Source organism: Dermacentor silvarum, chromosome 11, assembly GCF_013339745.2.
Source record: "Dermacentor silvarum isolate Dsil-2018 chromosome 11, BIME_Dsil_1.4, whole genome shotgun sequence".
Lineage (NCBI taxonomy): Eukaryota > Metazoa > Arthropoda > Arachnida > Ixodida > Ixodidae > Dermacentor > Dermacentor silvarum.
In genome coordinates this window covers 115,766,658-115,789,415 of record NC_051164.1, presented here as the reverse complement: position 1 = coordinate 115,789,415, position 22,758 = coordinate 115,766,658, and the positions used below count along the sequence as shown (strand labels likewise).

At 49.0% G+C, this 22,758-nt stretch overlaps 1 protein-coding gene across 1 annotated transcript in view; it reads right to left on the bottom strand.

Moving 5' to 3' along the window:
- Window positions 1-22,758, bottom strand: part of LOC125941356 (retinal-specific phospholipid-transporting ATPase ABCA4-like) — a 67,348-nt gene that overhangs the window by 20,128 nt on the left and 24,462 nt on the right. The window contains exons 10-13 of the mRNA XM_049658417.1: window positions 21,446-21,584; window positions 20,860-21,202; window positions 18,236-18,375; window positions 17,335-17,470 (exon numbers count right to left, since the gene is read on the bottom strand). Coding sequence (XP_049514374.1) covers window positions 17,335-17,470; window positions 18,236-18,375; window positions 20,860-21,202; window positions 21,446-21,584 — 758 coding nt within the window. The remainder of the gene's footprint in view (window positions 1-17,334; window positions 17,471-18,235; window positions 18,376-20,859; window positions 21,203-21,445; window positions 21,585-22,758) is intronic.

The following is a 22,758-nucleotide window of genomic DNA, read 5'->3' as shown; positions in this document are numbered from 1 at the left end:
AATCCATCCATCCATCCATCCAATCCCTCCAGCCATCCATGCCATCCATCCATCCAGCCATCCATCCATCATCCATCCATCCATCCATCCATCCATCCATCATCCATCCTCCCCATCCATCCATCCATTCCATCCATTCCACATCCATCCATCCATCCATCATCATCCATCCATCCGCCATCCATCCATCCCTCCATCCATCAATCCATCCATCCACAATCCATCCATCCATCCATCCATCCATCCATCCAATCCACATCCATCCAGCCATCCATCCATCCATCCATCATCCATCCATCCATCCATCCATCCATCCATCCTCCATCCATCCATCCATCCTCCTCATCCATCCATCCATCCATCCATCCATCCATCCATCCATCCATCCATCCATCCATCCATCCATCAATCCATCCATCCCTCCATCCATCCATCCACATCCATCCACCATCATCCATCCATCCATCATCCATCATCATCATCCATTCCATCCATCCATCCATCCATCACTCCCATCCATCCCATCCTCATCCATCCATCCATCCATCCACCATCCATCATCCATCCCTCCATCATCCATCCCCCATCCATCCATCCATCCTCCCATCCATCCATCCACCATCCATCCATCCATCCATCCCTTCCATCCCTATACCACCATCCATCCTCCATCCATCCCATCCATCCATCCATCCATCCATCCATCCATCCCTCCATCACAATCCATCCATCCATCCATCCTCCATCCAAGCCATCCATCCATCCATCCATCCATCCATCCATCCATCCCTCCATCCCATCCCATCATCCATCCATCCATCCCTCCATCCATCCCCCTCCATCACCTCCCTCCCTCCATCATCCATCCATCATCCATCCATCCATCCATCCATCCCATCCATCCATCCATCCATCCATCCATCCATCCATCCATCCATCCTCCATCCATCCATCCATCCCTCCCTCCATCCCATCCACCATCCATCCATCCATCCATCCATCCATCCTCCATCCATCCATCCATCCATCCATCCATCCAATCCATCCATCCATCCATCCAATCCATCCATCCATCCATCCATCCATCCATCCATCCATCCATTCCATCATCCATCCATCCATCCATCCATCCATCCATCCATCCATCCATCCATCCCCATCCATCCATCCATCCATCCATCCATCCATCCCTCCATCCCTCCATCCATCCATCCATCCATCCTCATCCATCCATCCATCCATCCATCCATCCATCCTCCATCCTCCATCCATCCATCCATCCATCCATCCATCCACCATCCATCCATCCATCCATTCCATCCATCCCTCCATCCATTCCATCCATCCATCAATCCATCCATCCATACATCCATGCCATCCATCCATCCATCCATCATCCATCCATCCACCATCCCATCCATTCCAATCCATCCTCCACATCCATCCATCCACCATCCATCCATCCACTCCATCCATCCATCCATCCATCCATCCATCCATCCATCCATCCATCCATCCATCCATCCATCCATCCATCCATCCATCCATCCATCCATCCATCCATCCATCCATCCATCCCATCCATCCATCCTCCATCCTTCCATCCACTTCAAAGAGCTCCTGGACGGTCGTGGCCGAGTGGAGCTCAGCGCAGCAGGAGCAGTGAATAAGTTCAATTTCTGTTTATTCTTATTTGGTTGATAGAAGTGTTAGGGTACCCGAGCTATCTATATATATTGTTTTTCATGCTTTTTTAGTTTCTTGGTTAGTTTGGTAGGACGTTAGTAGGTAGCGAATAGTTAATTTTTTTTTTTTTTTGGAAGCGGGTTGTGGCGCACGTGTTGCATGGTGAAAGCAGTGTAAAGCGGCAGTTTTAAACCGCGTTAGGGAAGCTAGCGGAGGTAGCCGGATAGCGAGTTTGCCGTACGGCTTACCGTGGGGCTTTGTTCAGGTATTTTGGTGGGCTTTCTCGTTAGGTGGACGGGTGGACAATGGTGCGGCAGGCTAGGAAGGACAGGGGTGATGACGAGCTGGTGCAGTGCGAGGAGTGCAAACGTTGGTGTTATTTGGACGAGACGCACTTCGCCAGTTTAGCCGACGCTGAGGAGGCTAGCTTCGCGTGCAGGTCGTGTGAAGGATTTAAGGGAGCTGTGCGGCGGATGGAAGGGGAATGGGCAGCCAGTGTGGAAGAGCTCAAAGGCGAGCTGAAGGTGGAGCGAGAGCGGCGAATTGAGCTCGAAACTCGGATCGGCGAGTTGCTTCACAGGGAGGGGGCTGAGGCCGTCCTGGTAAAGCGAATAGCTGGCGAGCTACAAGAAGAACGGGAAAAGCGGGCCGTGCTGGAAGAGCGGGTGGAGGCGCTAATGGTACAGGCGGCGCGTAATCCCGGGTCAGCTCAGGCGGGCGGCGGGGATAGCGCGGAGACTCAGGCAGAGGCATGCCATGAGAGCAGGGAGGGACGCCTAGGGGCCGTTGAACAGCAGGCGAGAGCCGGCGGCAACACGGCGGTTCCACAACTCTACAGCGAGGTAGTGCGGCAGGCTTCGGGTGGGAAGGGACGAACGGCAGGGAGCACATCGTCACGTGTCAGTGGCGCACGGCGGGTGGAGAACCAGCTAGCGCGAACTGGAGGACGACAATCGCAGGCGGGAGGCAAACGTGTAGAGCGAAGGGTCCTAGTGGTGGGGGACTCCAACGTAGCTAGGGTTAAGGAGGGCGTCCTTACAACAGTGAAGGCATACGGGCGGGTGAGGGTGGAGGCCCAGTCAGGGAAGTGCATGGTTGACGCAATGGCAAAAGCTCAGAAGGTGGTATCGGACAACCTCGAGCATGAACATCTGGTCGTTATCCGTGCTGGTCTCAACGATGTGCTGAAGGGAAGGAGCCAGAACCTAAACGGACAGTTAGAGGTTGGGTTGCGTAAACTCAGAGAAACCTCTGCGAATGTGCATGTGACCATATGCACAATCCCACATGTCCGGGGCCAGGCTAGCGGGATGGAATGGAGGGTGCTTGAGGCTAACCGGGTCATTAGGGGTCTGAGCAGACCACTTGGGTACGGCATAATGGAGGTAAACCGGGAAGTGTACGAGTCTGGCTCCCACCCTTTTGCACAGGATGGCATTCACTACAGTGGTGCCACGGGCGGGAGCGTAGGTAGTAGGATAGGGCGCCAAGCTACGGCTTTTTTGGGGGGACCCAGAGCCCTAAGACCACCAGTGTAGACGAAGACGGACCCAGAGAGGCTCCAAGATTCAAGAAACGTAGAACCGGTAGAAGAAATAGACGTAAGCACCAGGGGCAAGGTTATTCTGACATAGGGTACATTAACATGCAAGGTGGCAGGAATAGGCTGAAGTGGGAGGAGATAGACGAGCAACTAAGGCAAGAAAAGCTGACGGTATACGGGTTTGTGGAGACACATCTTAGGGACATGGAGCAACCTCTCTGTAATCCTGACTATGCATGGGAATATTGCAATAGAACAGAGGGCAGCAGAAAAGGGGGTGGAATTGGTGCATTCATTCATAAAAGTATGAACTGGCAAAGGGTCAAACAGGAATGCAAGGAGCATTTATGGCTAAAAGGGAAAGTTGCAGGAGAGCAGACACTCCTTGGCTTTGTATACCTGTGGACAGGAGCAAATGCCAAAGAGGAAAAAAAAAAAATGCTGGAATCAGGCGCGTAGCCAGGGGGGAGGGGGGGGGGGGGCTGATGGGGCTTCAGCCCCCCCCGAAATTTTGTCGTGCTGTCATGCACCGCCGACCAAAACAACCACCGGCGCCGGAAATCATTGTGGATTTTGTCTACAATGTCTTTTTGACACTCGAAAAGACATTTCGGCGCGAAAATTGCGAACTCGGGCTGGATTTCGTTGAAACGCCCATGCACCTGTGACCTGGAGTCACATAACGTAAGGAGCCCCAGCCGAGCACAAAGTTTCAAGGAATTTTCGATAGCGAGCGGGCGCGTCGCGGCATCTCGCAGCGGCACCGGAATCTACGGAGCGCATAGATTTCAATTCCGAAACTTGATGGGTATAAGGTTCTCATACACTTTTGACGCGAAAGTGCACTGACATTTCAAAAGGCGTGCTTCTGATTTTTAATTCTGGAACTGTCTGGGTTTAATGTTTTTATAAACTTGGGCCAACATGTACGCACTCGAACGCGCGTGTCTAAGCCGTTCCAGAAATGGAAGCACGCGCTCGCAATCTTCCACGCACAGGAAAATATTAAATATCACCGCGACTGTCAGCTGGCATCTGATAATTTTCTCCAAACATTTTCAGGAAGCGCGTCCAATGTGATCGATATGCTGGACCAGGGCAGGCAAAGTAAAATACGTGAAAACAGAAGAAACTCAACGGCCTATTTAGTTTGAGACAGTTCTTTTTTGCGGGCGGCAAGGTCTTGCTCTCCGTGGCGATAGGGACACTGGTCCTATGGATTTAAGTAAAGCCCCCGCTGAAAATACTGGTATTTCCAGAACGCTTCTTCGCATGCGAGCTGATTGTGGAGATACACATCTGAAGAACCATTTGGAAAGTTGCCCCAGTAATGCCTCGTATTTAAACCAGACGTACAAAACCAAGCTATAGAAATTTGTGGTGAAATTATCCAAGAAAGCCTAGATGCAAAAGTGAACGCTGCAGGCTGCTTCTCCGTACTTGCTGACGAAACGACGGATATTGCTGGAATCGAACAGCTTTGTGCAAGGTACGTAAACAAAGATGTCAACGATATCGAAGGAAGGAAGGAAGGAAGGAAGGAAGGAAGGAAAATAAGAGGTGAAAGGCAGAGAGGTTAACCAGGTTAAGTGTCCGATTGGCTACTCTGCACAGGAGGATGGGGTAAGGGCAGAAAATATTAGAAAACAAAAGAATATTAAAAAGAAAACTAAAAGAAACGTATCAGTCCGCACATTCTATAGTATTTCACTAAGTCCTGTTTCTTTTAAAAAGCGTAATAGCGCTTTTAAAGCAGTTCGTTCCGACGTCGGCTGGGACCATGGGGCCAAGAATTGTGGCTTCCGTAAGAGGACGGCTGTCTACCTTGTCGAGCGTGGTGCTGAGGAAACGATATCGAAGTGTTTTTAGGTTTTAGCACAGGAATGGATGCCCTCTCTCATGGAGACTGCAGGTTATATGTACATGTGTACAAACTAGAGCACTGCACGGGCTCGTGCTTACCCGAAAGCCCGGCCCGGCCCACGGGCCGGGCCGGGTAGGGTAGTTTTTTCACGGGCTCGGGCCGGGCTCGGGCACGGCGTGTGCTTTTTGACCCGGGCCCGGGCCGGGCTCGGGCTTTTTGGTGGTGTGCATGTAACGTGCAGCGAGTTATTCTCGGGCGTCTCAACTCTGACAAACATGTATTTTTCGGTATCGGGCCGGGTTCGGTCTGGTTTCGAGCCGGGCCTCGGGCCTGAGGTAAAGGGGTGGCGGGCCGGGCCGTGCGGGTAACGTAGATTATTTCCGGGCCCGGGCCAGGCCCGGGTCTCGCCATGAAAGTTTTGTTCGGGCTCGGGCGGGCAGCCCAACGTAAAAACGGGCCCGGGCCGGGTCCGGGCTGAAAAAATCGGCCCGTGCAGGGCTCTAGTACAAACTGCTGCATATTCTAGTCGCCCTTCCAGTGCCACTGCCAGCGCAGAGAGATTTTCAAACATGAGATTACTAAAAAAACCACTTGCGCTTTACAACGAGGAACGCATGGTTATGCTGGCGCTTCTATACGCCCACAGAGACGTCGCCATCAACGTGTCCGAAGTTACTGAACGCTTCGCTAAACCTCCCCGCCGAGTAAAGTTTATCGTTTAGATAGCGAAGCAGCAAAAATGAATGCCTGTAAAAATATCTGTTCCTTCAAGTTCCTATATAAGCTCGTAATTATGAAAACGTATGACTGTTCATTAGCTTTTAAAACCACAGAAATTTTCACCGTTTGTTGTAACAGTTAGCATGATGATCAAAATTATGCTGGGAATACAAAAATTACGGGGACATCAATAACCAATTTTGACAAACCTTGCTCATTGAAAGCCCGGCACACGGGGCGTTTCCCAAAAACGCGCTCGGATGTTGGGCAAATCAACTTGCCGCATCATCTGTGGCTTTCGTTTGTCCTTTTCTTTCCTTTTTTAGCTACATGTATTTACTTCTTTTTTGAAACGAAGCAATGGCCTTCTTTGACTTTGGGTGCAGAATAATTGTTGCCGCTGTGCAGGCAGTTAAAATACGCATTTTCGTATTGATTTCTGCATTCTTTTTCTCTTATTCTAGCCACATGTTGCTGTCGCGATCGCAGCATGGCCCAAATGCATATCAAAATTTCTGAGATCATAGTTTTGTTCTTGTCTGGATCAGAATCAGAATTTTATTATTAAAGGTTGGGATCGTCTGTCTTTATACTCGTATGCGTGAAGTTTACTATCTGTGACTGCGCAGCATGTTTATTTGCCTTGTTTGACGCATTATATACAATGACGTTTCCTTAGATACGTAGATTTATTATTGCGACTTATACGTATATTTAAATATCTTGTTGCGAGGTTTTGTGTATACAAGCAGTGAACTTGGTTTCACGCGACACTTTCTTGCCGTTTATCTTGGCATTTGTATTTTCCATTCTATCTTCGCATTTCTAATGTATATTTTGCGGAACTTCTGCTTTTTATATGTACTCGTTGTTGCAACTATAATTTCGGTGCAATTACAATATACGACCGGTAACATCTGCTGCTGCGCAATACATTGCAACGAAGGACAGCGTCATTGAGGTTTTTCCCTGGCCGTTGCATATGTACAAAAATGTAAACAAGGTTATTAAATGACAAAGATTCATCAAAATATTTGTCAACTTGTTCATTTTATGGCCTTTACGTTTTTCATACCAGCTGCATGCACTGCTTTGCTGGTTTCGAACTGATATAGTTCTAAAGTTCGCGTGATATTTTCTTTGCTTATTAGATAGACCAGAAAAAAAAAAACGCGGAAGCATTGATATCAGCTATTACTGTGACAATTTTTGGGACATACTGAAGCTATTCTTTTATGAAACAAACACATACTTTACTTGTCTTGACTGTGCGTAGCGTTAAATAATTCGTTTTCAGCACCTAATATACAATGCCATTGGCAATGGCAATGCAGTTATTATTCATGTATTTGATGCCTCGACAACTTTTATAAGGAGGAGGCCGCGTTGCAACTTGAGCCCCCCCCCCCCCCCCCCCCCCGAAAAAAATTTCTGGCTACGCCACTGGCTGGAATGCATATCAAGTGACATTAATGAGCTAGGAGAAGGGTGCGAGATTATTATACTAGGAGTTATGAACGCACACATAGAAGACATGGACGGGTACACAGACTCAACAGGCAACATGATGCTGGATATGTGTGAAATGCATGACTTAGTTGTATGCAACAGTACTGAGAAGTGTGAAGGGCACATAACATGGGAGGTAGGGAGCCTGCAGTCGACGATAGATTATGCACTAATGTCACATAGGATGCACGATAGGCTAAATGTAATGAGCATAGATGAATATGGCTCCAGAAGTCTAGGTAGTGATCACAAACGTATTAAGGTGAGTTTTAGAAGGAAAATGAAAGTAGGTAGGAGGCAAGATGAACAATCAGGTGGGATATTTTACTCGGAAAAGCAGCTTGAAATAGCAACCCAGCAAATTGAGGAAGTAATTTCAGAGGATACAAAAACAGAATAGACATATGCAAGTTTAACAGGGCTATTTGAGCTAGAGCTTACTAAGGTACGAGTCAGGACAAAAGGGAACAGAAGACGTAAACCCAAGAGCTGGTGGGATGGGGAGGTTAAGAAGGCCATAGAGAAACGTCAGGAAGCATCCAGGGAACACATATATTCAAAGCAGAGGGGTGAACCAGAAGCTGATGTAGGCAGAAAATGGAATAACTTTTTAAACTGTAGAAGGGAAGCATCCCATTTGATCAATGAGAAGATCAGAAGAAAGGGGACCCAATGGTTGTCAGACGTAAACAAAAAGTATAGAAAAGCAGCGAAGAAATTTTGGAAACATTTCAACTCCTTGAATAATAAGACTAGCCTAGAGCAGAGGTTTATAGTTACAGCTCAAGGTGTTCGGCTAGAAGGAGTTGAGGCAATGGAACATATAAGAAGAATGATGACAGAAAAATTTAAAGAACGAAACATAGCATGTGCTCAATCAGGTGATGATAGACTAGTTAGTGCAGTGGCTCCACTTGCACAAAGCGAGTGCGAAAGAGCAGAGAAGAGGGTTCCTAGTAGCGCGTCGACAGGCCCTGATGGCACCCCAATTATGTTGATAAAGACATTGGGCCCAAAATCTAAGAAAGCATTAAGAGAGGCAGTGAGCAAAATGATAATGGACGGTAAAGCCCCCGACGGGTGGAGACTGAGCAGGATGAGCATGATATATAAGGGAAAGGGGGACAAAGCCGACAAACAACTACCGTCCCATAACAGTGACGTCAGTGGTTTACAGGGTGGTGATGCAGATCATAAAGGACAGACTGCAGGCATGGGTGGAGAGCGAGGAGGTGCTGGGGTAACTACAAAATGGGTTCCGAAAACAAAGAAGGTTAGAAGATAATCTGTTCTCATTGACACAGTGTATTGAAATAGCAGAAAAGGAACACAGGCCCCTATGGCTTGCCTTTCTGGATATCGAGGGAGCCTATGACAGTGTAATCCAAAAGGATTTGTGGGACATACTGGGCACTCTAGAGGTGGAAGATGGAGTAAGAAATCTTTTAAAAGATATCTATAAAAGTAACAGGGTGCTTATAAAATGGGAAAACAAGGTATCTGGGCCTATAGAGATACAGCAGGGGCTTAGGCAAGGGTGCCCTCTGTCACCTCTGTTGTTCATGCTGTATTTACAAGGATTAGAGAAAAAATTAGAGAGGAGCGGACTTGGCTTCAACCTTTCCTATTTCAAGCAAGGAGAATGGATTAAACAGTCATTACCAGGGCTGATGTATGCAGATGACATTGTACTTATGGCTGACAGCAAGGAAGACTTGCAGAGATTAATGGACATCTGTGGTAAAGAGGGAGATAGCTTAGGTTTGAAGTTTAGTAAAGAAAAATCGGCAGTCATGACTTTTAATGATAATCAGGGCAGCGAGCATAGGATACAGGAGGTTACGCTGGAGGTGGTGGATAAGTACAAATATCTTGGAGTGTGGATAAACAATGGGGCTGAGTACCTAACGGAACATGAAAAATATGTGACGGCTAAAGGTAGCAGAAATGCAGCTGTGATGAAAAATAGGGCACTGTGGAATTACAATAGGTACGAAGTGGTGAGAGGGATTTGGAAAGGGGTGATGGTCCCTAGTTTGACTTTCGGCAATGCAGTCCTGTGCATGAGATCAGAGGTTCGAGCAAGGTTGGAAGTTAAGCAGCGAGGGGTAGGTAGACTGGCTCTGGGAGCACACGGAAATACACCAAATCAGGGGGTACAGGGTGACATGGGATGGACGTCATTCGAGGGCAGGGAAGCCAGCAGCAAGATAGAATTTGAGGAGCGATTGAGAGAAATGGCAGAAAAGCGGTGGGCAAGGAGAGTTTTCAGTTATTTGTACATGAGGAATGTTGATACAAAATGGAGGAAGCTGACCAGAAAACTGTCAATCAAATATTTGGACTGCAGGAGGGGTGCAAACCAGGAAACAGCGGTTAAGAAAAAGGTTAAGGAAACAAAGAGGGGTCTGTGGAAAACGGGGATGCAGACGAAATCAGCACTGGGAACATACCGAACTTTCAAGCAAGAAATTGCCAAAGAAAATATCTACGATAATTCTAGGGGAAGCTCTTTGTTGTTTGAAGCCAGGACGGGAGTATTGCGGACTAAGATGTACCGAGTCAAGTACCAAGGTATAGACACGTTGTGCTGTGCGTGTGGAGAAGAAGAGGAAACGGCTGAACACCTCATACTTTTCTGTAAGGGGCTTAACCCTACAGTGCAAGGCAACGGGGATGATTTTTTCAAAGCATTGGGGTTTAGGGACAGTGAAGGCAAAATAGACTTTAAGCGGGTAGAAATAACCAAACAGAGGTTATCTGATTGGTGGATAAAATTAAGGCAGGGGTGAAATTTCACCCACCACAAAGTACAAATTATGTTAATAGTCATGGCTAGGTGGCGTATACCACCGCCCGATCCGTCCGTCCGTCCGTCCGTCCGTCCGTCCATCCATCCATCCATCCATCCATCCATCCATCCATCCATCCATCCATCCATCCATCCATCCATCCATCCATCCATCCATCCAGCTTCCTTGAAGTCACTGGAACTTGGAAAGTACCGCAACCCTTTTCTCTTCGCCGCCGCGCCGCCGATTGCACAGTTGCCGTCAGGTGATCACTTTCCGCCATGTATAGATGGTCCACGCCGCGCCGAAGCGGACAAGCAGACAAAGGCATCGCTCGTACACGCCGCGCGTATGAGCCATCGACGAGGTCGGAATTTTCATTTTGTGTAATTTAGGGCATATGTAACTTTCGTATACTTAAACCCAAACGAAAGGAAATGCCCGTGTGCTGCGCTTTCGATTTTCGCGATACCAATTAAACCAAAAGAGCGACAACAAGCGCCGTGCTATCTGGCTGCACCGAATAAAGCGCGACAATTTCACTCCCACTAGGTGAACTTTGCGTTAACTGCGTAAATGCCGTAATGTGATCGAGATGCTCCTTCATGCGTTTGCTTTGAAGACTGCGGTTTGGCTTGCGCAAACAAAGCGAGGAGATGTTCAGAAATATGCAGAACCGAGCAAAATGCCGCTCCAAGAGCGTCGGAATGCGGGCGGCTGCGTAAAAAATTTGCGTAGCTTGCATTATTGTGGCGCAAGGCTGAAGAAACAGCGACACCTACCTAGCTGGTCGTGGCCTTACGTGTCATGCTTTTGCGGAATTTATTGATTAATGATCGATTATCGATTACATATTGATTCGCTATCTATTGGCTATCGCAATGTATTGGCCACGTATTTGGGCTAGGCTAAGCACTACCAAGTCATCCCAAGCATTTCCAGTAATTTCTCGATTATTGATCGATAATCCATTAGCTATTGATTGGCTGTCGCAAGGTATTGATCACGTATTTCGGCTAGGCTAAGCACTAGCAAGTAATCCCAAGCATTTCCCGTAATTTATTGATTATTGATCGGTTATTGATTAGCTATAGATTGGCTATCGCAAGGTATTGGTCATGTATTTGTGGCAGGGTAAGCAGTACCAAGGCCGGTATTTTGTAGCGATGCCTTTCCGGTAATAATGCCTTTTCGCGCTTATCGCGCTTTGTCAGTGGTCAGAGCGACGGTCCGCTTGCGTTATCAACGGGATCAGCCGGCCGTGAGCGGTGGATGATAAGACTAGTATAGAATAAGTCAGAAGGCATCGCTACAAAACCACGGCAGAAGTCATCCCAAGCATTTCCCGTAATTTCTTGATTATTGATCGATTATCCATTGGCTATTGATTGGCTATCGATTGGCTATCGCAAGGTATTGACCACGTATTTCGGCTAGGCTAAGCACTACCAAGTCATCCCCAGCATTTCCCCAGAATTTATTGATTATTGATCGATTAGCTATAGATTGGCTATCGCAAGGTATTGGCCATGTATTTTGCTAAGGTAAGCACTACCAAATCATCCCCAGCATTTTTTAGATTTTATTGATAATTTATCGTTTATCGATTAGCTATTGATTGGCTATCGATTGGCTATCGCAAGATATTGGCCACGTATTTGGGATAGGCTAAGCACTACCAAGTCATCCCCAGCATTTCCCGGAACTTAAACAGCTCCGCTGTTGAAAATAATAATGTAGCGAGAAAACCGCTGCAATAAAGATGTATCGACCTGTCAATGTCGAATATTAAAATGCACATTTTCTCGTGTGTTGTTATTTATGACTGCTTAAAACAACAGCAACGTGACCTGGGTAACTGGTTTAGCATCCCTTTCCTTGTACAGCAGTCAGGGACCATTAATCATCGTCGCAGTCGATCTGTATCAATCGTTTCGAGCGCCGATAAATCAGTAGCCACGTTAGAAAACGATTATATACACGCTTATGAACGATGCGTGTTAGCGATTAATGTCTAGACAGCCTAAAAAATCCTGTGTGACACACGAGCATCGGGTTCGTTTTGCATTTAGAATGGGGGGCGCGCAGTTGAATGCTTCACTTTCGGAGTACATGTAATTTATATCGTATCAAGCTAAGCGAAACACGGTTTTGTTTGTGGCTTTCATAGGGCCCACTGCGACAACCATCGTGCCGGTTTTCAGTGTAGCAAGCCCCGAAAACCCGAGGAAGAGCTGCTCGTGTTTTCCGAAGCGCGTTGAATAGCTACGAGTTGGCTACGAGCGTAAAACAGGTCAATGTCAACAAAAAAGAAATTCACGTAGGCCTGCGACGTATAAAATGCTTAAAACACGAGTAATGTTGCTTAATTATGCAATTAAGCAATTTAGTATATTCCTTGCATAGCCTCCCAACGAGCACTAAGCTTATCGGGAAGGAGAACAAACGAAAGGCCGGCCGCTCGAGCGCTCGTCCTGTCGCTGGTCTCGCTGCATCCAATTTGGCGCCTGTAAAAGTGTACCGATCGTACTTTTCTGTACTGCTTCGCACGCATAGAAGATGCACCGTCTCATCTTTTATGTGAAGGACGATGAAATGTGCTGATCTGCGATAATATAAACCGTTGAAAGCGAAGCTACATATATCTGAGCTGCTGCCGCCCGAGAGATGCGTTGGACCAAATCTGGCAACAACAGCGCAGTGTCGCCTGCGCGCGCTCCGGTACTTTCCAGGTTCCAGTGACTTTAAGCTTCCTATGGTAGTCACGTAGCTAATAGTCACGGCTAGCTGGCGTGTGCCACCGCCCGATTTAAAGGGTCCATCCATCCATCCATCACGCAGGCTAAATCATTATCACCATTACCTAGGCTAAGTGATTATTTGTCACCGGCCCGTTTCAAAGGGGATGCCAATAAATCATCAACCGCGGCGCCGGCCGTGCGGGGGAAAGAAAAAAAAAAACAAAAAAACAGAGAACCAGAAAGCTCGCCTTCGCGTATAGCGTTCGCCGGAAGCATTTCCCTGTAAAGATATTACGGTTGCATAAGCTGCAGTTGCTGGGAAGCGGCAACTGTGTGGTCGATCTATATCATAGGGTTTCTTACAATAATTACTAGAGGGAACTCTGTCGCTGCGATCGTTTAGCCTCCATGGGATGAAGTACATGAATTTGTCTGATCTTCGTACTTGTGGATTGTGACGTTCTTGCGGCTTTGTTTATTACGCTTTATCTGTCTTCGTTGTCCTCAATTTCAAAGCGATCTATACTTTTCTAAGTGCAGAGTACTCTACGAACACGCACACTCGCTACTAATTGCAATGGTTCAGCTTGTAGAGGCGGCCAACTCGAAACGCGCCAAGCGTCTCAACGCGCTGCCTATTTTTTTTATAGCCCGCGAGAAATTCATAACGGCGTTCTATGCCGCTTGTCGATGTATGCGTCCCTGGCGTAATGGTTTCAATATCGGGCTTCTGTACTAGAGGTCCTGTGTTTGAATCCTGCCATCGGACAGCTTTAATAATGTTTATTTAGTTCCTTTATTATACAGTACTTTGTTGAAAATGACGAGTTTACAAAGTCACGAAGCCGTTTGAAGCCAGAAGGACGAAGTTCAGGCTAATCCATGTACTTCCCATAATTCCCATGCTGGCTGAACCAACTTTACTATAGACTAGGTTCAGTTTTCAAACTTATGTGACTGCGTGCTTTTAACTTATTGAATTATTACTACCCTATATTACTTTAATTAACTTCGTGTCAACACCAATGGTCGTGGGTTCGAGTGCCTTATTTGACTGTCTTAATTAACTTCTTAATTTCCTTTTCCTAAATTAATGTCATCACCCAGCTGCATCGATTCACTTGGGCTCCCTTGACTTTTTGGACCATCATGTCGTCACGCCGCCTACACCGGATTTTCCGCCTCATAAGGAATATAATGCGTTCGCATTAATAATTAGTACTGATTACAGCTGCTAATAAGAAACAGCTGATTAGCAGAGCGCGGCGGACGTCCAGGGCTGCTGGGGAGCTGGACTAAGGACTTGAACAGCGCACTTCGGGGGAGCGCAGCAGCATTTTCACAGCTCAGTAAAGTTTTTCAATCAATCTGCTAAACGCGAGGCTATACAAACATTTTAAAAAAATGTCACAGTTTCGCCCTAAGGGCGAAGCAATGAATGCGATAGCAACACAGCAATGTCATACGAAGTAAGGTGAGCGGCTTTGGTAGCAATATGAATTGTAGTAAACATGAGCTGATTAAGTAAGCAGGTGTGCTGCGGCGTAAGTAGACCGACATGAAGAGAGACTCGATGACCACGAGAAGGAGCGTGTGAAACGGTGGTGTTGATGAGAAGCGCTTCCCGTGGGCAGCGCGTGCGAAGGGACACACCTGTAGCGCTGCACTGCCGATCCGGACAGCATTACATGTGTAGCGTGCGTTGGAAAATGTGGCCCGACTATTACTAACTGAATGAACAAGCGTGGTGTGAGCGCGCACAAACACGAAGAGATCACACTGAATGACAGCAGACAACGACTGTCAAAACGCTGGCAGCAAGCATACGCCGCAGCGGGCGAAGGTACGTGCGGTCTATCGCTTCAACGGAAACTGAGCGGCGAATGCACGGCGCATAAAGGTCAGAGCCGTGTGGAGATAAGAGACGGTGCGAGCGAGCGACGAGCGCGGTTGTTGGCAGAGAAGTGCGCCCCCCCCCCCCCCCCCTTGCTCCCTCCGGCGCTGGCTTCCTGCTTCCTTGCTTGCGCGTGGGAGATTGAGTGCGGCCGCTCTCCGTGATAGTGCGCGTCCCCGCACGCTTCCGCTCGGGCATACGGCGCGCGTCGAAGATTTTATCTATAGGGAACCTCACGGCGACGGCGACGCCGACGGCAGAAATCCGGTTGAAGTGTCCATATAATTGCTATCGCAATAAAAGGCATTCGTGAAAACACTTGTTGCGTTTGTAAGTTGCGAAGACCCGAGCGCCAACGCAGAGCTGCACCCGCGTCCCGCGTAGAGCTACCTTGGCTTTAAGCTACCTGCGGCGTTCCCGCCCTCTGGCGGCAGACCAAGGCTAGAGTATTAGATTGGGGGAGTGGGGCCAACGCAGACTCCCCGCTGAGGCCTTTTTTATTGAAAAGTTGGTGGCGCCACCGTCGCTTTCTCCCGAATGAGCGACCCCGCGCGCCGGCCGGTCGCTTGTCGCGTCGGAAACCCTACAACAGCTGCATGGAGCTTTGACAAGCGGATACTCAGTGGCGGTAACACTGAGATTATTCCCCACCGATCTATTATAAATAAAATGGAAAATGAGCGGCGGAAAGAATAAAAACGACGCAACAACGTCGATGCGTCGAGCTGACGACAGCTACACAGCCCGTGAGCTCGCCTCAGCCAATGAGCGTTGCTGAAACAGCCGGAGCCAACGTTTATTGGCCGGAGATTCAGAATAAGGCGACGGCAGCGCCGCCACATTTTTCACGTTTTTTGCTTCAGCCTCGGCGCTTGCCAAGGCGTCTGGGTCCGCTGGACCCACTCCCCCAACCTAGTACACTCTACCAAGGCTATACGGCGCCTACGGAGAGTTCTACCTATAATGGACCCTTTTTCCAATTCAGCTATGCGCATGCGCGTACCCTCGCCTCAGCTGCATTCAACGCCGCGCCGCCATTATCGCAGGGCAGGTGTGCGAAGTGAGTGCGTGGACCCTTGCATGATCTGCGGCAATTTCCTGAGCTTGAGGGGCTGAACAATAATTTTTCTCGTGTTTTGGGTGAGGATATTGGTTAAAGGAAATACTTAGCAGTGTTAGTGGGGAAAGACTGCAAGCACTTTTGTCGATGAAAACGACTCCGTGAACTAATGCTCGAGCGATAGGTGCAGCGTTTGCGACGAATCTCATGCCGGGCACTTGCTGTACTGTCGATTGTACAAGCCGGCGTGGAATGGTGAACGTATTGTACGAAAGTGGAGCGCACTTTCAAATAAAAAAAAATACGCCATGTTATCAGTGAGTTATCACGCGATTCTTGCTGAGTGAGGGAAGCCTGCGTTCTGGTAACAGCATGACACTAGCGCTGTGATTATTGCACTTCTCCCCGGGGGCTACGACTGACTCGGAAGTCACGGCGATGTTTTAATCTTCGGGTATGTATACCGCACGGATTTTACCATTGGCTGTAGAAAGCGTTACTGCATGCAGACGGAAATAGCTGTACGGTTACATGGCGCCAAACGAAAAGAAGAATCTCGCCACACAGCCGATCAGAATGCATCGTGCGAGGCCAAAGCGACACACTCGCGGTGTCGCATTATACAAAGCTCGCTAGTCTTACTTTTTGAAGGCAAATGAAGCAAATGAAGAAAAAAACAGGAACGGCCGTCACGAGAGACTGCTTGGTCAAACGCTATCATGCTCTGCGTAGAGGCGAGAAGCGGCGGGAGCGTATGTGTCTTGCCCGTCAAGTTTAGTTGAAGTGGCGGCCGCTAGAGGGGTCGCTTACTGGAAAAAGGTCCATTATAGTCTTGGGCTGAACCGCCCCGATTGCACTAGCGCCAGAGTTCGCTCTACTTGCATTTAAACTCTATGGCATAAACTTTTACTGCACATGTGCGCTAACGTACTGCCTCCGCCATTATCGATAAAAAATGCTGCCATCCCAGCATTTTCAACAAGAGGGCCGCCGTGAACCGGCAATGGCGTGACGTCACGAACGTACACCTGAATTGTTGGTAGAGACAAGACAAATAGCAATTCCTAGCTTGTTACCGGCGCGAACGAGCTTGTGGGCGTTATACTTAAGTTACCGAACTCAACTAGGACGACTTTTGTTTGAAGGCAAGGCGAATATCTCGAGACATGCTCTCTGCCGAAAATGCTCCTTCTACCTACTGTAAGATTGTGGAGTCGTGGTCTCGGGAGTCAGGCGTCACAGTGAGGATCGTGCTCTAGCCTACACCACCCGTGCGTCTCGAAAAGAGTAGCTGGCCTACGCTATACCGGGGCGTCGCACGAAGGCCCACGCCGCGGTCGTTCCAACTTTCTTGGAGAGAGTTGCTTCCTTGGAGGACACCTCGAACGGTCGTTGACCTCGCTGGTTGACCCGTCAGCAGTCCCACGAGCCTTGCGTTTTGTCTTGGGCTAATACGCCAAGCGTAACACAACACGCCCGTCTCGGCGCCCCAATTTACTGTAGACATGCTCGTATATGCACTTACGGGGCTCTCCATACTGCGGGCAGCACTGTGCCAGGCTAGTCGTGAAGCGCAGGAAGTTCTTCTCGCAGTAGCGCTTCAGCAGGAGACCACCTTCTGCGCATATCAGGCTCTCTTTGTGTAGCAGGATCAGCTTGGTCTGCATGCGTAGAAATAAGACATTCGTTAGGTGAATCGCGTCAAGACTACTTTCCAGTAAAGCTTACCAGACCTGACGTGTATGTCACATGGTACGACATGCAGGACGGACAAACAACTCGATGAAAAGCAAGGCGAGTGCGCGTGGCATGGAGCCGTTCCACCACCGGATTTTTTGCCACAGTCTTTTGCTTTGGCTCATTGGTACACGGCGAAGCGACGTAAAAGGACGCCACGGGGAACTTACAAACACGCGTACACGCTTGGTTAGGCTTGGGAAGACATCAGTGGATAGCTGCACCGTGACGGGGCGTACGCCGCGTCCTTGAGAAACGAGTCCCGACACGAAACACACGCTCTTTTAGCTCCACCGCGAGAAACAGCGCTGCGCGAGCAACAACACAGACTCCTAAGATCGCGCGCAATGCTCAGCTGACCCCAAACGGCAAAAAAGTTTGCCCAAGGTGAAACTGCGCGAGTGCCGGTGAACGTCATGTGATCCACACATGAGGCAGTCCGCTCAATAGTCACTTTTGCTTGGTTCGCTCTTGTGCCTTCTCTCAGCGGCACGGCGTTTACACTAATTGAGCATCAACCTCTGGAGATCCATGATGAAGCCACATGCCGCGACAATGCAGTACGCATTCTACTATGCCTTGAAGTTATGACATGATGATAGCTTTGACACGATGTAGGCTTCGTTTCCCTGTAGATAAACGTGTCCCTCTTCAGACCACAAGCGATGGCGTCAAGTGTATACACTCACGAATCCCCTGGTGACGATGTAAGTGGGCAGCCACCGGATGGGCACAGTCATCACGATCTCGATCAACACCTGCAGCGTCGGAGGGCTCGCCGAGAACGCCAGCATGTCGGCCGCGGTCGTCAGAAGTGCGCCGAACACGCCTGCGCGTATCGCGGTGACAGTCACTAAACAGCGCTATATAGACTGACCGGTGCCAGATTTCGGTATCATTTATCAGCAGTATATATGCGCACATCCAGGGGGGAGGGGGGGGGGGTCCGAATGTCCAGACCCACCCTTAATATTTGTATGCGCAGCCGCCAGCGTAAGGCACGTGCATGACAAACTCATCAAGTTCTTCGTCCCAGCTGTTACTGTTATTTTGCTCTGGAGAGACTAGAAACGTTTAATAATTATAAAAGAGAACCCGCCAACACGTAAAGAACTCGCCGGAAAGAAAACTCGAGCAAGAGTTTTATGGCTCAAAGCAAGTGTTGTCGAAGGTGTATTTTCAAACTCAGGTGCGTATACATGCACCATTGTGGCGTTCACGCTGTCCATGAAGCACTAACATGGTAAGTGAATAGGTCAGTTTATTCTGTGGACAACGGCACCAAAAAGACAACCTAATATTACTCAAGTGTGTGACACTAGTTGGTTCGACATGACTTAAGACGGCAGACAGCAAAAGAAAACGCAGCTCAAGATGGAACACCACAAAGCGCTATTGGAAAGTTTTAGAGAGTTTTAACATAGCGTTACCGTCTTACCGTTACCAATACCGGCTGTCACGATTGCGCATGTGCGGAGTTTACTGGGCTTCAGTAAGTTTCCTAGACTGCTCTCGTCGATACATAGTAATTTTGGACATCTTTAGCCATCTGTAGAACTTCAACGCAATGCACCAGCGAGAACGAGCACCTTTACGCCGTTGCTAACTGGAAGTTATTGAAATTCGGATGATGTTTTGAAGTACAATTTAAAAAAAAATTCGCTGGTATACTGCGTTCACGTTCGACAGATGGATGAAGATGTTATGGGCAAAATTCCTGGAAATGACCATGACTGCATACACGGCAGTGTCCATGCATGCTGCCCGCTTCGATCCCAATCCGCTTGTGTTACTTGCTCTCCGCCATCGCTTAGTCTCACCTCACGCTGAGGACAAAGTTATGTTTTGACCCTATTATTCAGGTCGGTTGTTTGTTTGGAAGCTAGGCCTATATTCCCCGCCTCGATGCCGTCCAGCCACCGACAGGAGCCGTCCGGTATAAGCTAACCGCAGCCCGGTAAGCTCCGCGCATGCGCAGTCGTGGCAGCTGATATCGGTAACGGTAACAGTGTTGCACTATGCCGAAACTCTCTTATTGCAAAGAGCGCAATATGTATAGCGTTAACAGTATGAGCTCACTATGGGATGAAGTACACTGTTAATACATCAGCGCACAGAAGGCCACGAATCATCCGTATTTTTGTAAAGCAGCATTCCTTCTCATGGTCCGTGCTCTACCATATACCCGTCAGACGCCTTGTTTGTCAGTCAGTGTATGTCAGTCTTGTTTTCTTGCTCTGTTTGTTATATGGGCTGCTGGGCGCAGTTACGAAATGCATGTCTTTATAGCAACGGTCATGAGAGGCACCCAAGTGCTTCTTAGAGCGGTTCATAACGTTTTTGGTTTGGGCATATGCATGGATCTTTGCGGCCCCAACAGGTATATGTTGAAGGGTGCCACCATATGACAAAGAAAACCGTCCTATAGGCAGCCGATCGCTCCAAACCCAAATAACAGCGATCAGAATTCTGTCTGCAGGTTCTTGCTCACAAATGAATTACAGCGCATTTAATGCACAGTGCAGATGTACTCGCGATAGCATGCACTTACCCCCGAAAATGTACATGGTGGTCATTGTGTAGAATGCTTTGGTAGCGTCGTCAAACCAAAATGATGCCAGGTAGGCCAGGTTTGCGGACAACACGCCATACATCACGAATATCAGAAACACGGCCTCTGCAAAGATGCGCAGGATGAAATAGGCGAGCCATAATCACTGCCGCGCGGGAACATAGGAGAAAGCGTATTCGCACGTGCTGCTGATTATATTTCCCGCAAATCGCTCAATAGCGGGATATATATATATATATATATATATATATATATATATATATATATATATATATATATATGTGTGTGTGTGTGTGTGTGTGTATGTGTGTATGTATGTGCGTGCGTGCGTGTGTGTGCGCGCGTTCGTTCGTGCGCGCGTGTGTGTGTGTGTGTGCGTACGTGCGCGAGGAACTGCAATGTATGTATATACCTGCATATGCACGCTTTTATTTCCATATATTTCTGCAAGATCTGCATTCCTCGAGGGCTGACAGTAATATGAATTGTAACACGCACCCTGAAGTGCTTAGAAGTTCATTAGAAACTATGTCAATACGTTTCTCCACACTAGCTTCATTTAAACCGTCCACATAGCCTGAAGGACAGATGTGAAGAGAACAGGTGGAAGGTGACTGGTCGGCAGATCTCTGGATCAACGCGGTCTGACGTGCAGCGAATTGTCACGTGCACGGGCGCATTTGGTTTCCGTCTGCGCAGCAGTGCCAGGCTCTGCTAGCAACGACCCCGAGGCGCACTCACGGATGTAGGGCCATCCGAGGAACGAGCGGAAGGCGACGGCCGCTGCGGTGAAGAGGAGTGCATGCGCGACGCAGAGGAGCACGTCGAAGAGCAAGTGGCCGAGCCAGTAGACGGCACCCGACAGCCCGGCCATGAGCTGCAGGTGCTTGGCGGCCGACATGCGCTCCACCAGCACGGGCAGCACGAAGTGCGCCGCGTGGTAGCACAGCGCCGCGGGCAGGAACACGGCGCACAGCACGCGCACCAACACCGCGTGCACCACGTAGCCTGCGCTCTCGCGGCGCACTCTCGACAGCTCGAACTCGCGGAAGAAGTTCAGCAGCGTGTCCTCAGACTCCACGGCCTGCACAAGCAGCTTCAACTGGCTTGGCTACATAGAGAAACGTTCAGTGCTTCTGAGCTGCCACCACAGATTGCGCAGTTGATTATCGATAGACCGATTAACAACGTCCCGAAGTAACTCCCCTTACACGCACACCGTAAAAAGCGAAAAAAAAAATCTTCCTCATGAGTGCATACCATGGTTATAATTATCACAAACTAATCATCTGCCTTCGCATGACCGAGTTTACTCCCGTCAGCGCACCTGGAAGTTGTCAGGAGTGTTGGTGAGCCGCACGAAGGACTCTGGGTCACCGGTGATGTCGCGAAGCAGCGCTATGTGCAGAAGGTTCAGGGCCAGCAGAGCAGAGTGTGGATTCTGGCCATTGAACCAAAGCGCGAACCTGCACCAACGCAGCATATTGTACTGCGCACGCTAATATTTAAGCCCCCTTTTTCCCCTTCCGCGAACAACATATAGGCGCGAACACATATGCCACGAATAGGTCAAAATACGGCACTTCCCGTCTCGCTATTTCAGGTTGCACGATTTCTATTTTTCCGTCAGCATAAACCCATCGCGTGACGTGTATCATATGCTACGTCAGGGTGATCATGCGAGCCAAGAAAGCTGCGACGAAGGCTGACAACGCATCTGTAATGACACCGAGCGAGGTCATTTATAGGTCTTGTCGGTGGCACGCCTCCATTTAGTGTTCTTCGGCGGTGCGCAACACAAGGAGGAAGATGATTGTTGCTTTGATACAGGTGGACCTAGCGTTGCGAAGCTGTAGAAGTGCTCACGAGGTCAACCGCTTTTTTTATTTTATTGCGATAGCAATTATATGGACACTTCAACCGGATTTCTGCCGTCGGCGTCGCCGTCGCCGTGAGGTTCCGCATAGATAAAATCTTCACCGCGCACCGTATGCCCGAGCGGAAGCGTGCGGGGACGCGCGCTGTCACGGAGAGCGAACGCACTCAATCTCCCACGCGCAAGCAACGAAGCGGGAAGCCAGCGCCGGAGGGAGCAGGGGGGGGGGGGGGGGCATTTCTACTCTGCCAACAACCACGCTCGTCGCTCGACCGCACCGTCCCTTATCTCTCCCACGCGCAAGCAAGGAAGCGGGAAGCCAGCGCCGGAGGGAGCGGGGGGGGGGGGGGGTCTCCACACGGCTCTGACCTTTATGCACTGTGCATTCGCCGCTCAGTTTCTGTTCAAGCGATAGACCGCACGTACCTTCGCCCGCTGCAGCGTATGGGCTTGCTGCCAGCGTTTTGACGGTCGTTGTCTGCAGTCATTCAGTGTGATCTATTCATGTTTGTTTGTGCGCGCTCACACCACTCTCGTTCATTCAGTTAGTCATAGTCGGGCCACATTTTCCAACGCACGCTACGCATGTAATGCTGCCCGGATCGGCAGTGCAGCGCTACAGGTGTGTCCCTTCGCACGCGCGCTGCCCACGGGAAGCGCTTCTCATCAACACCACCATTTCACACGCGCCTTCTCGTGGTCATCGAGTCTCTCTTCATGTCGGTCTACTTACGCCGCAGCACACCTGCTTACTTAATCAGCTC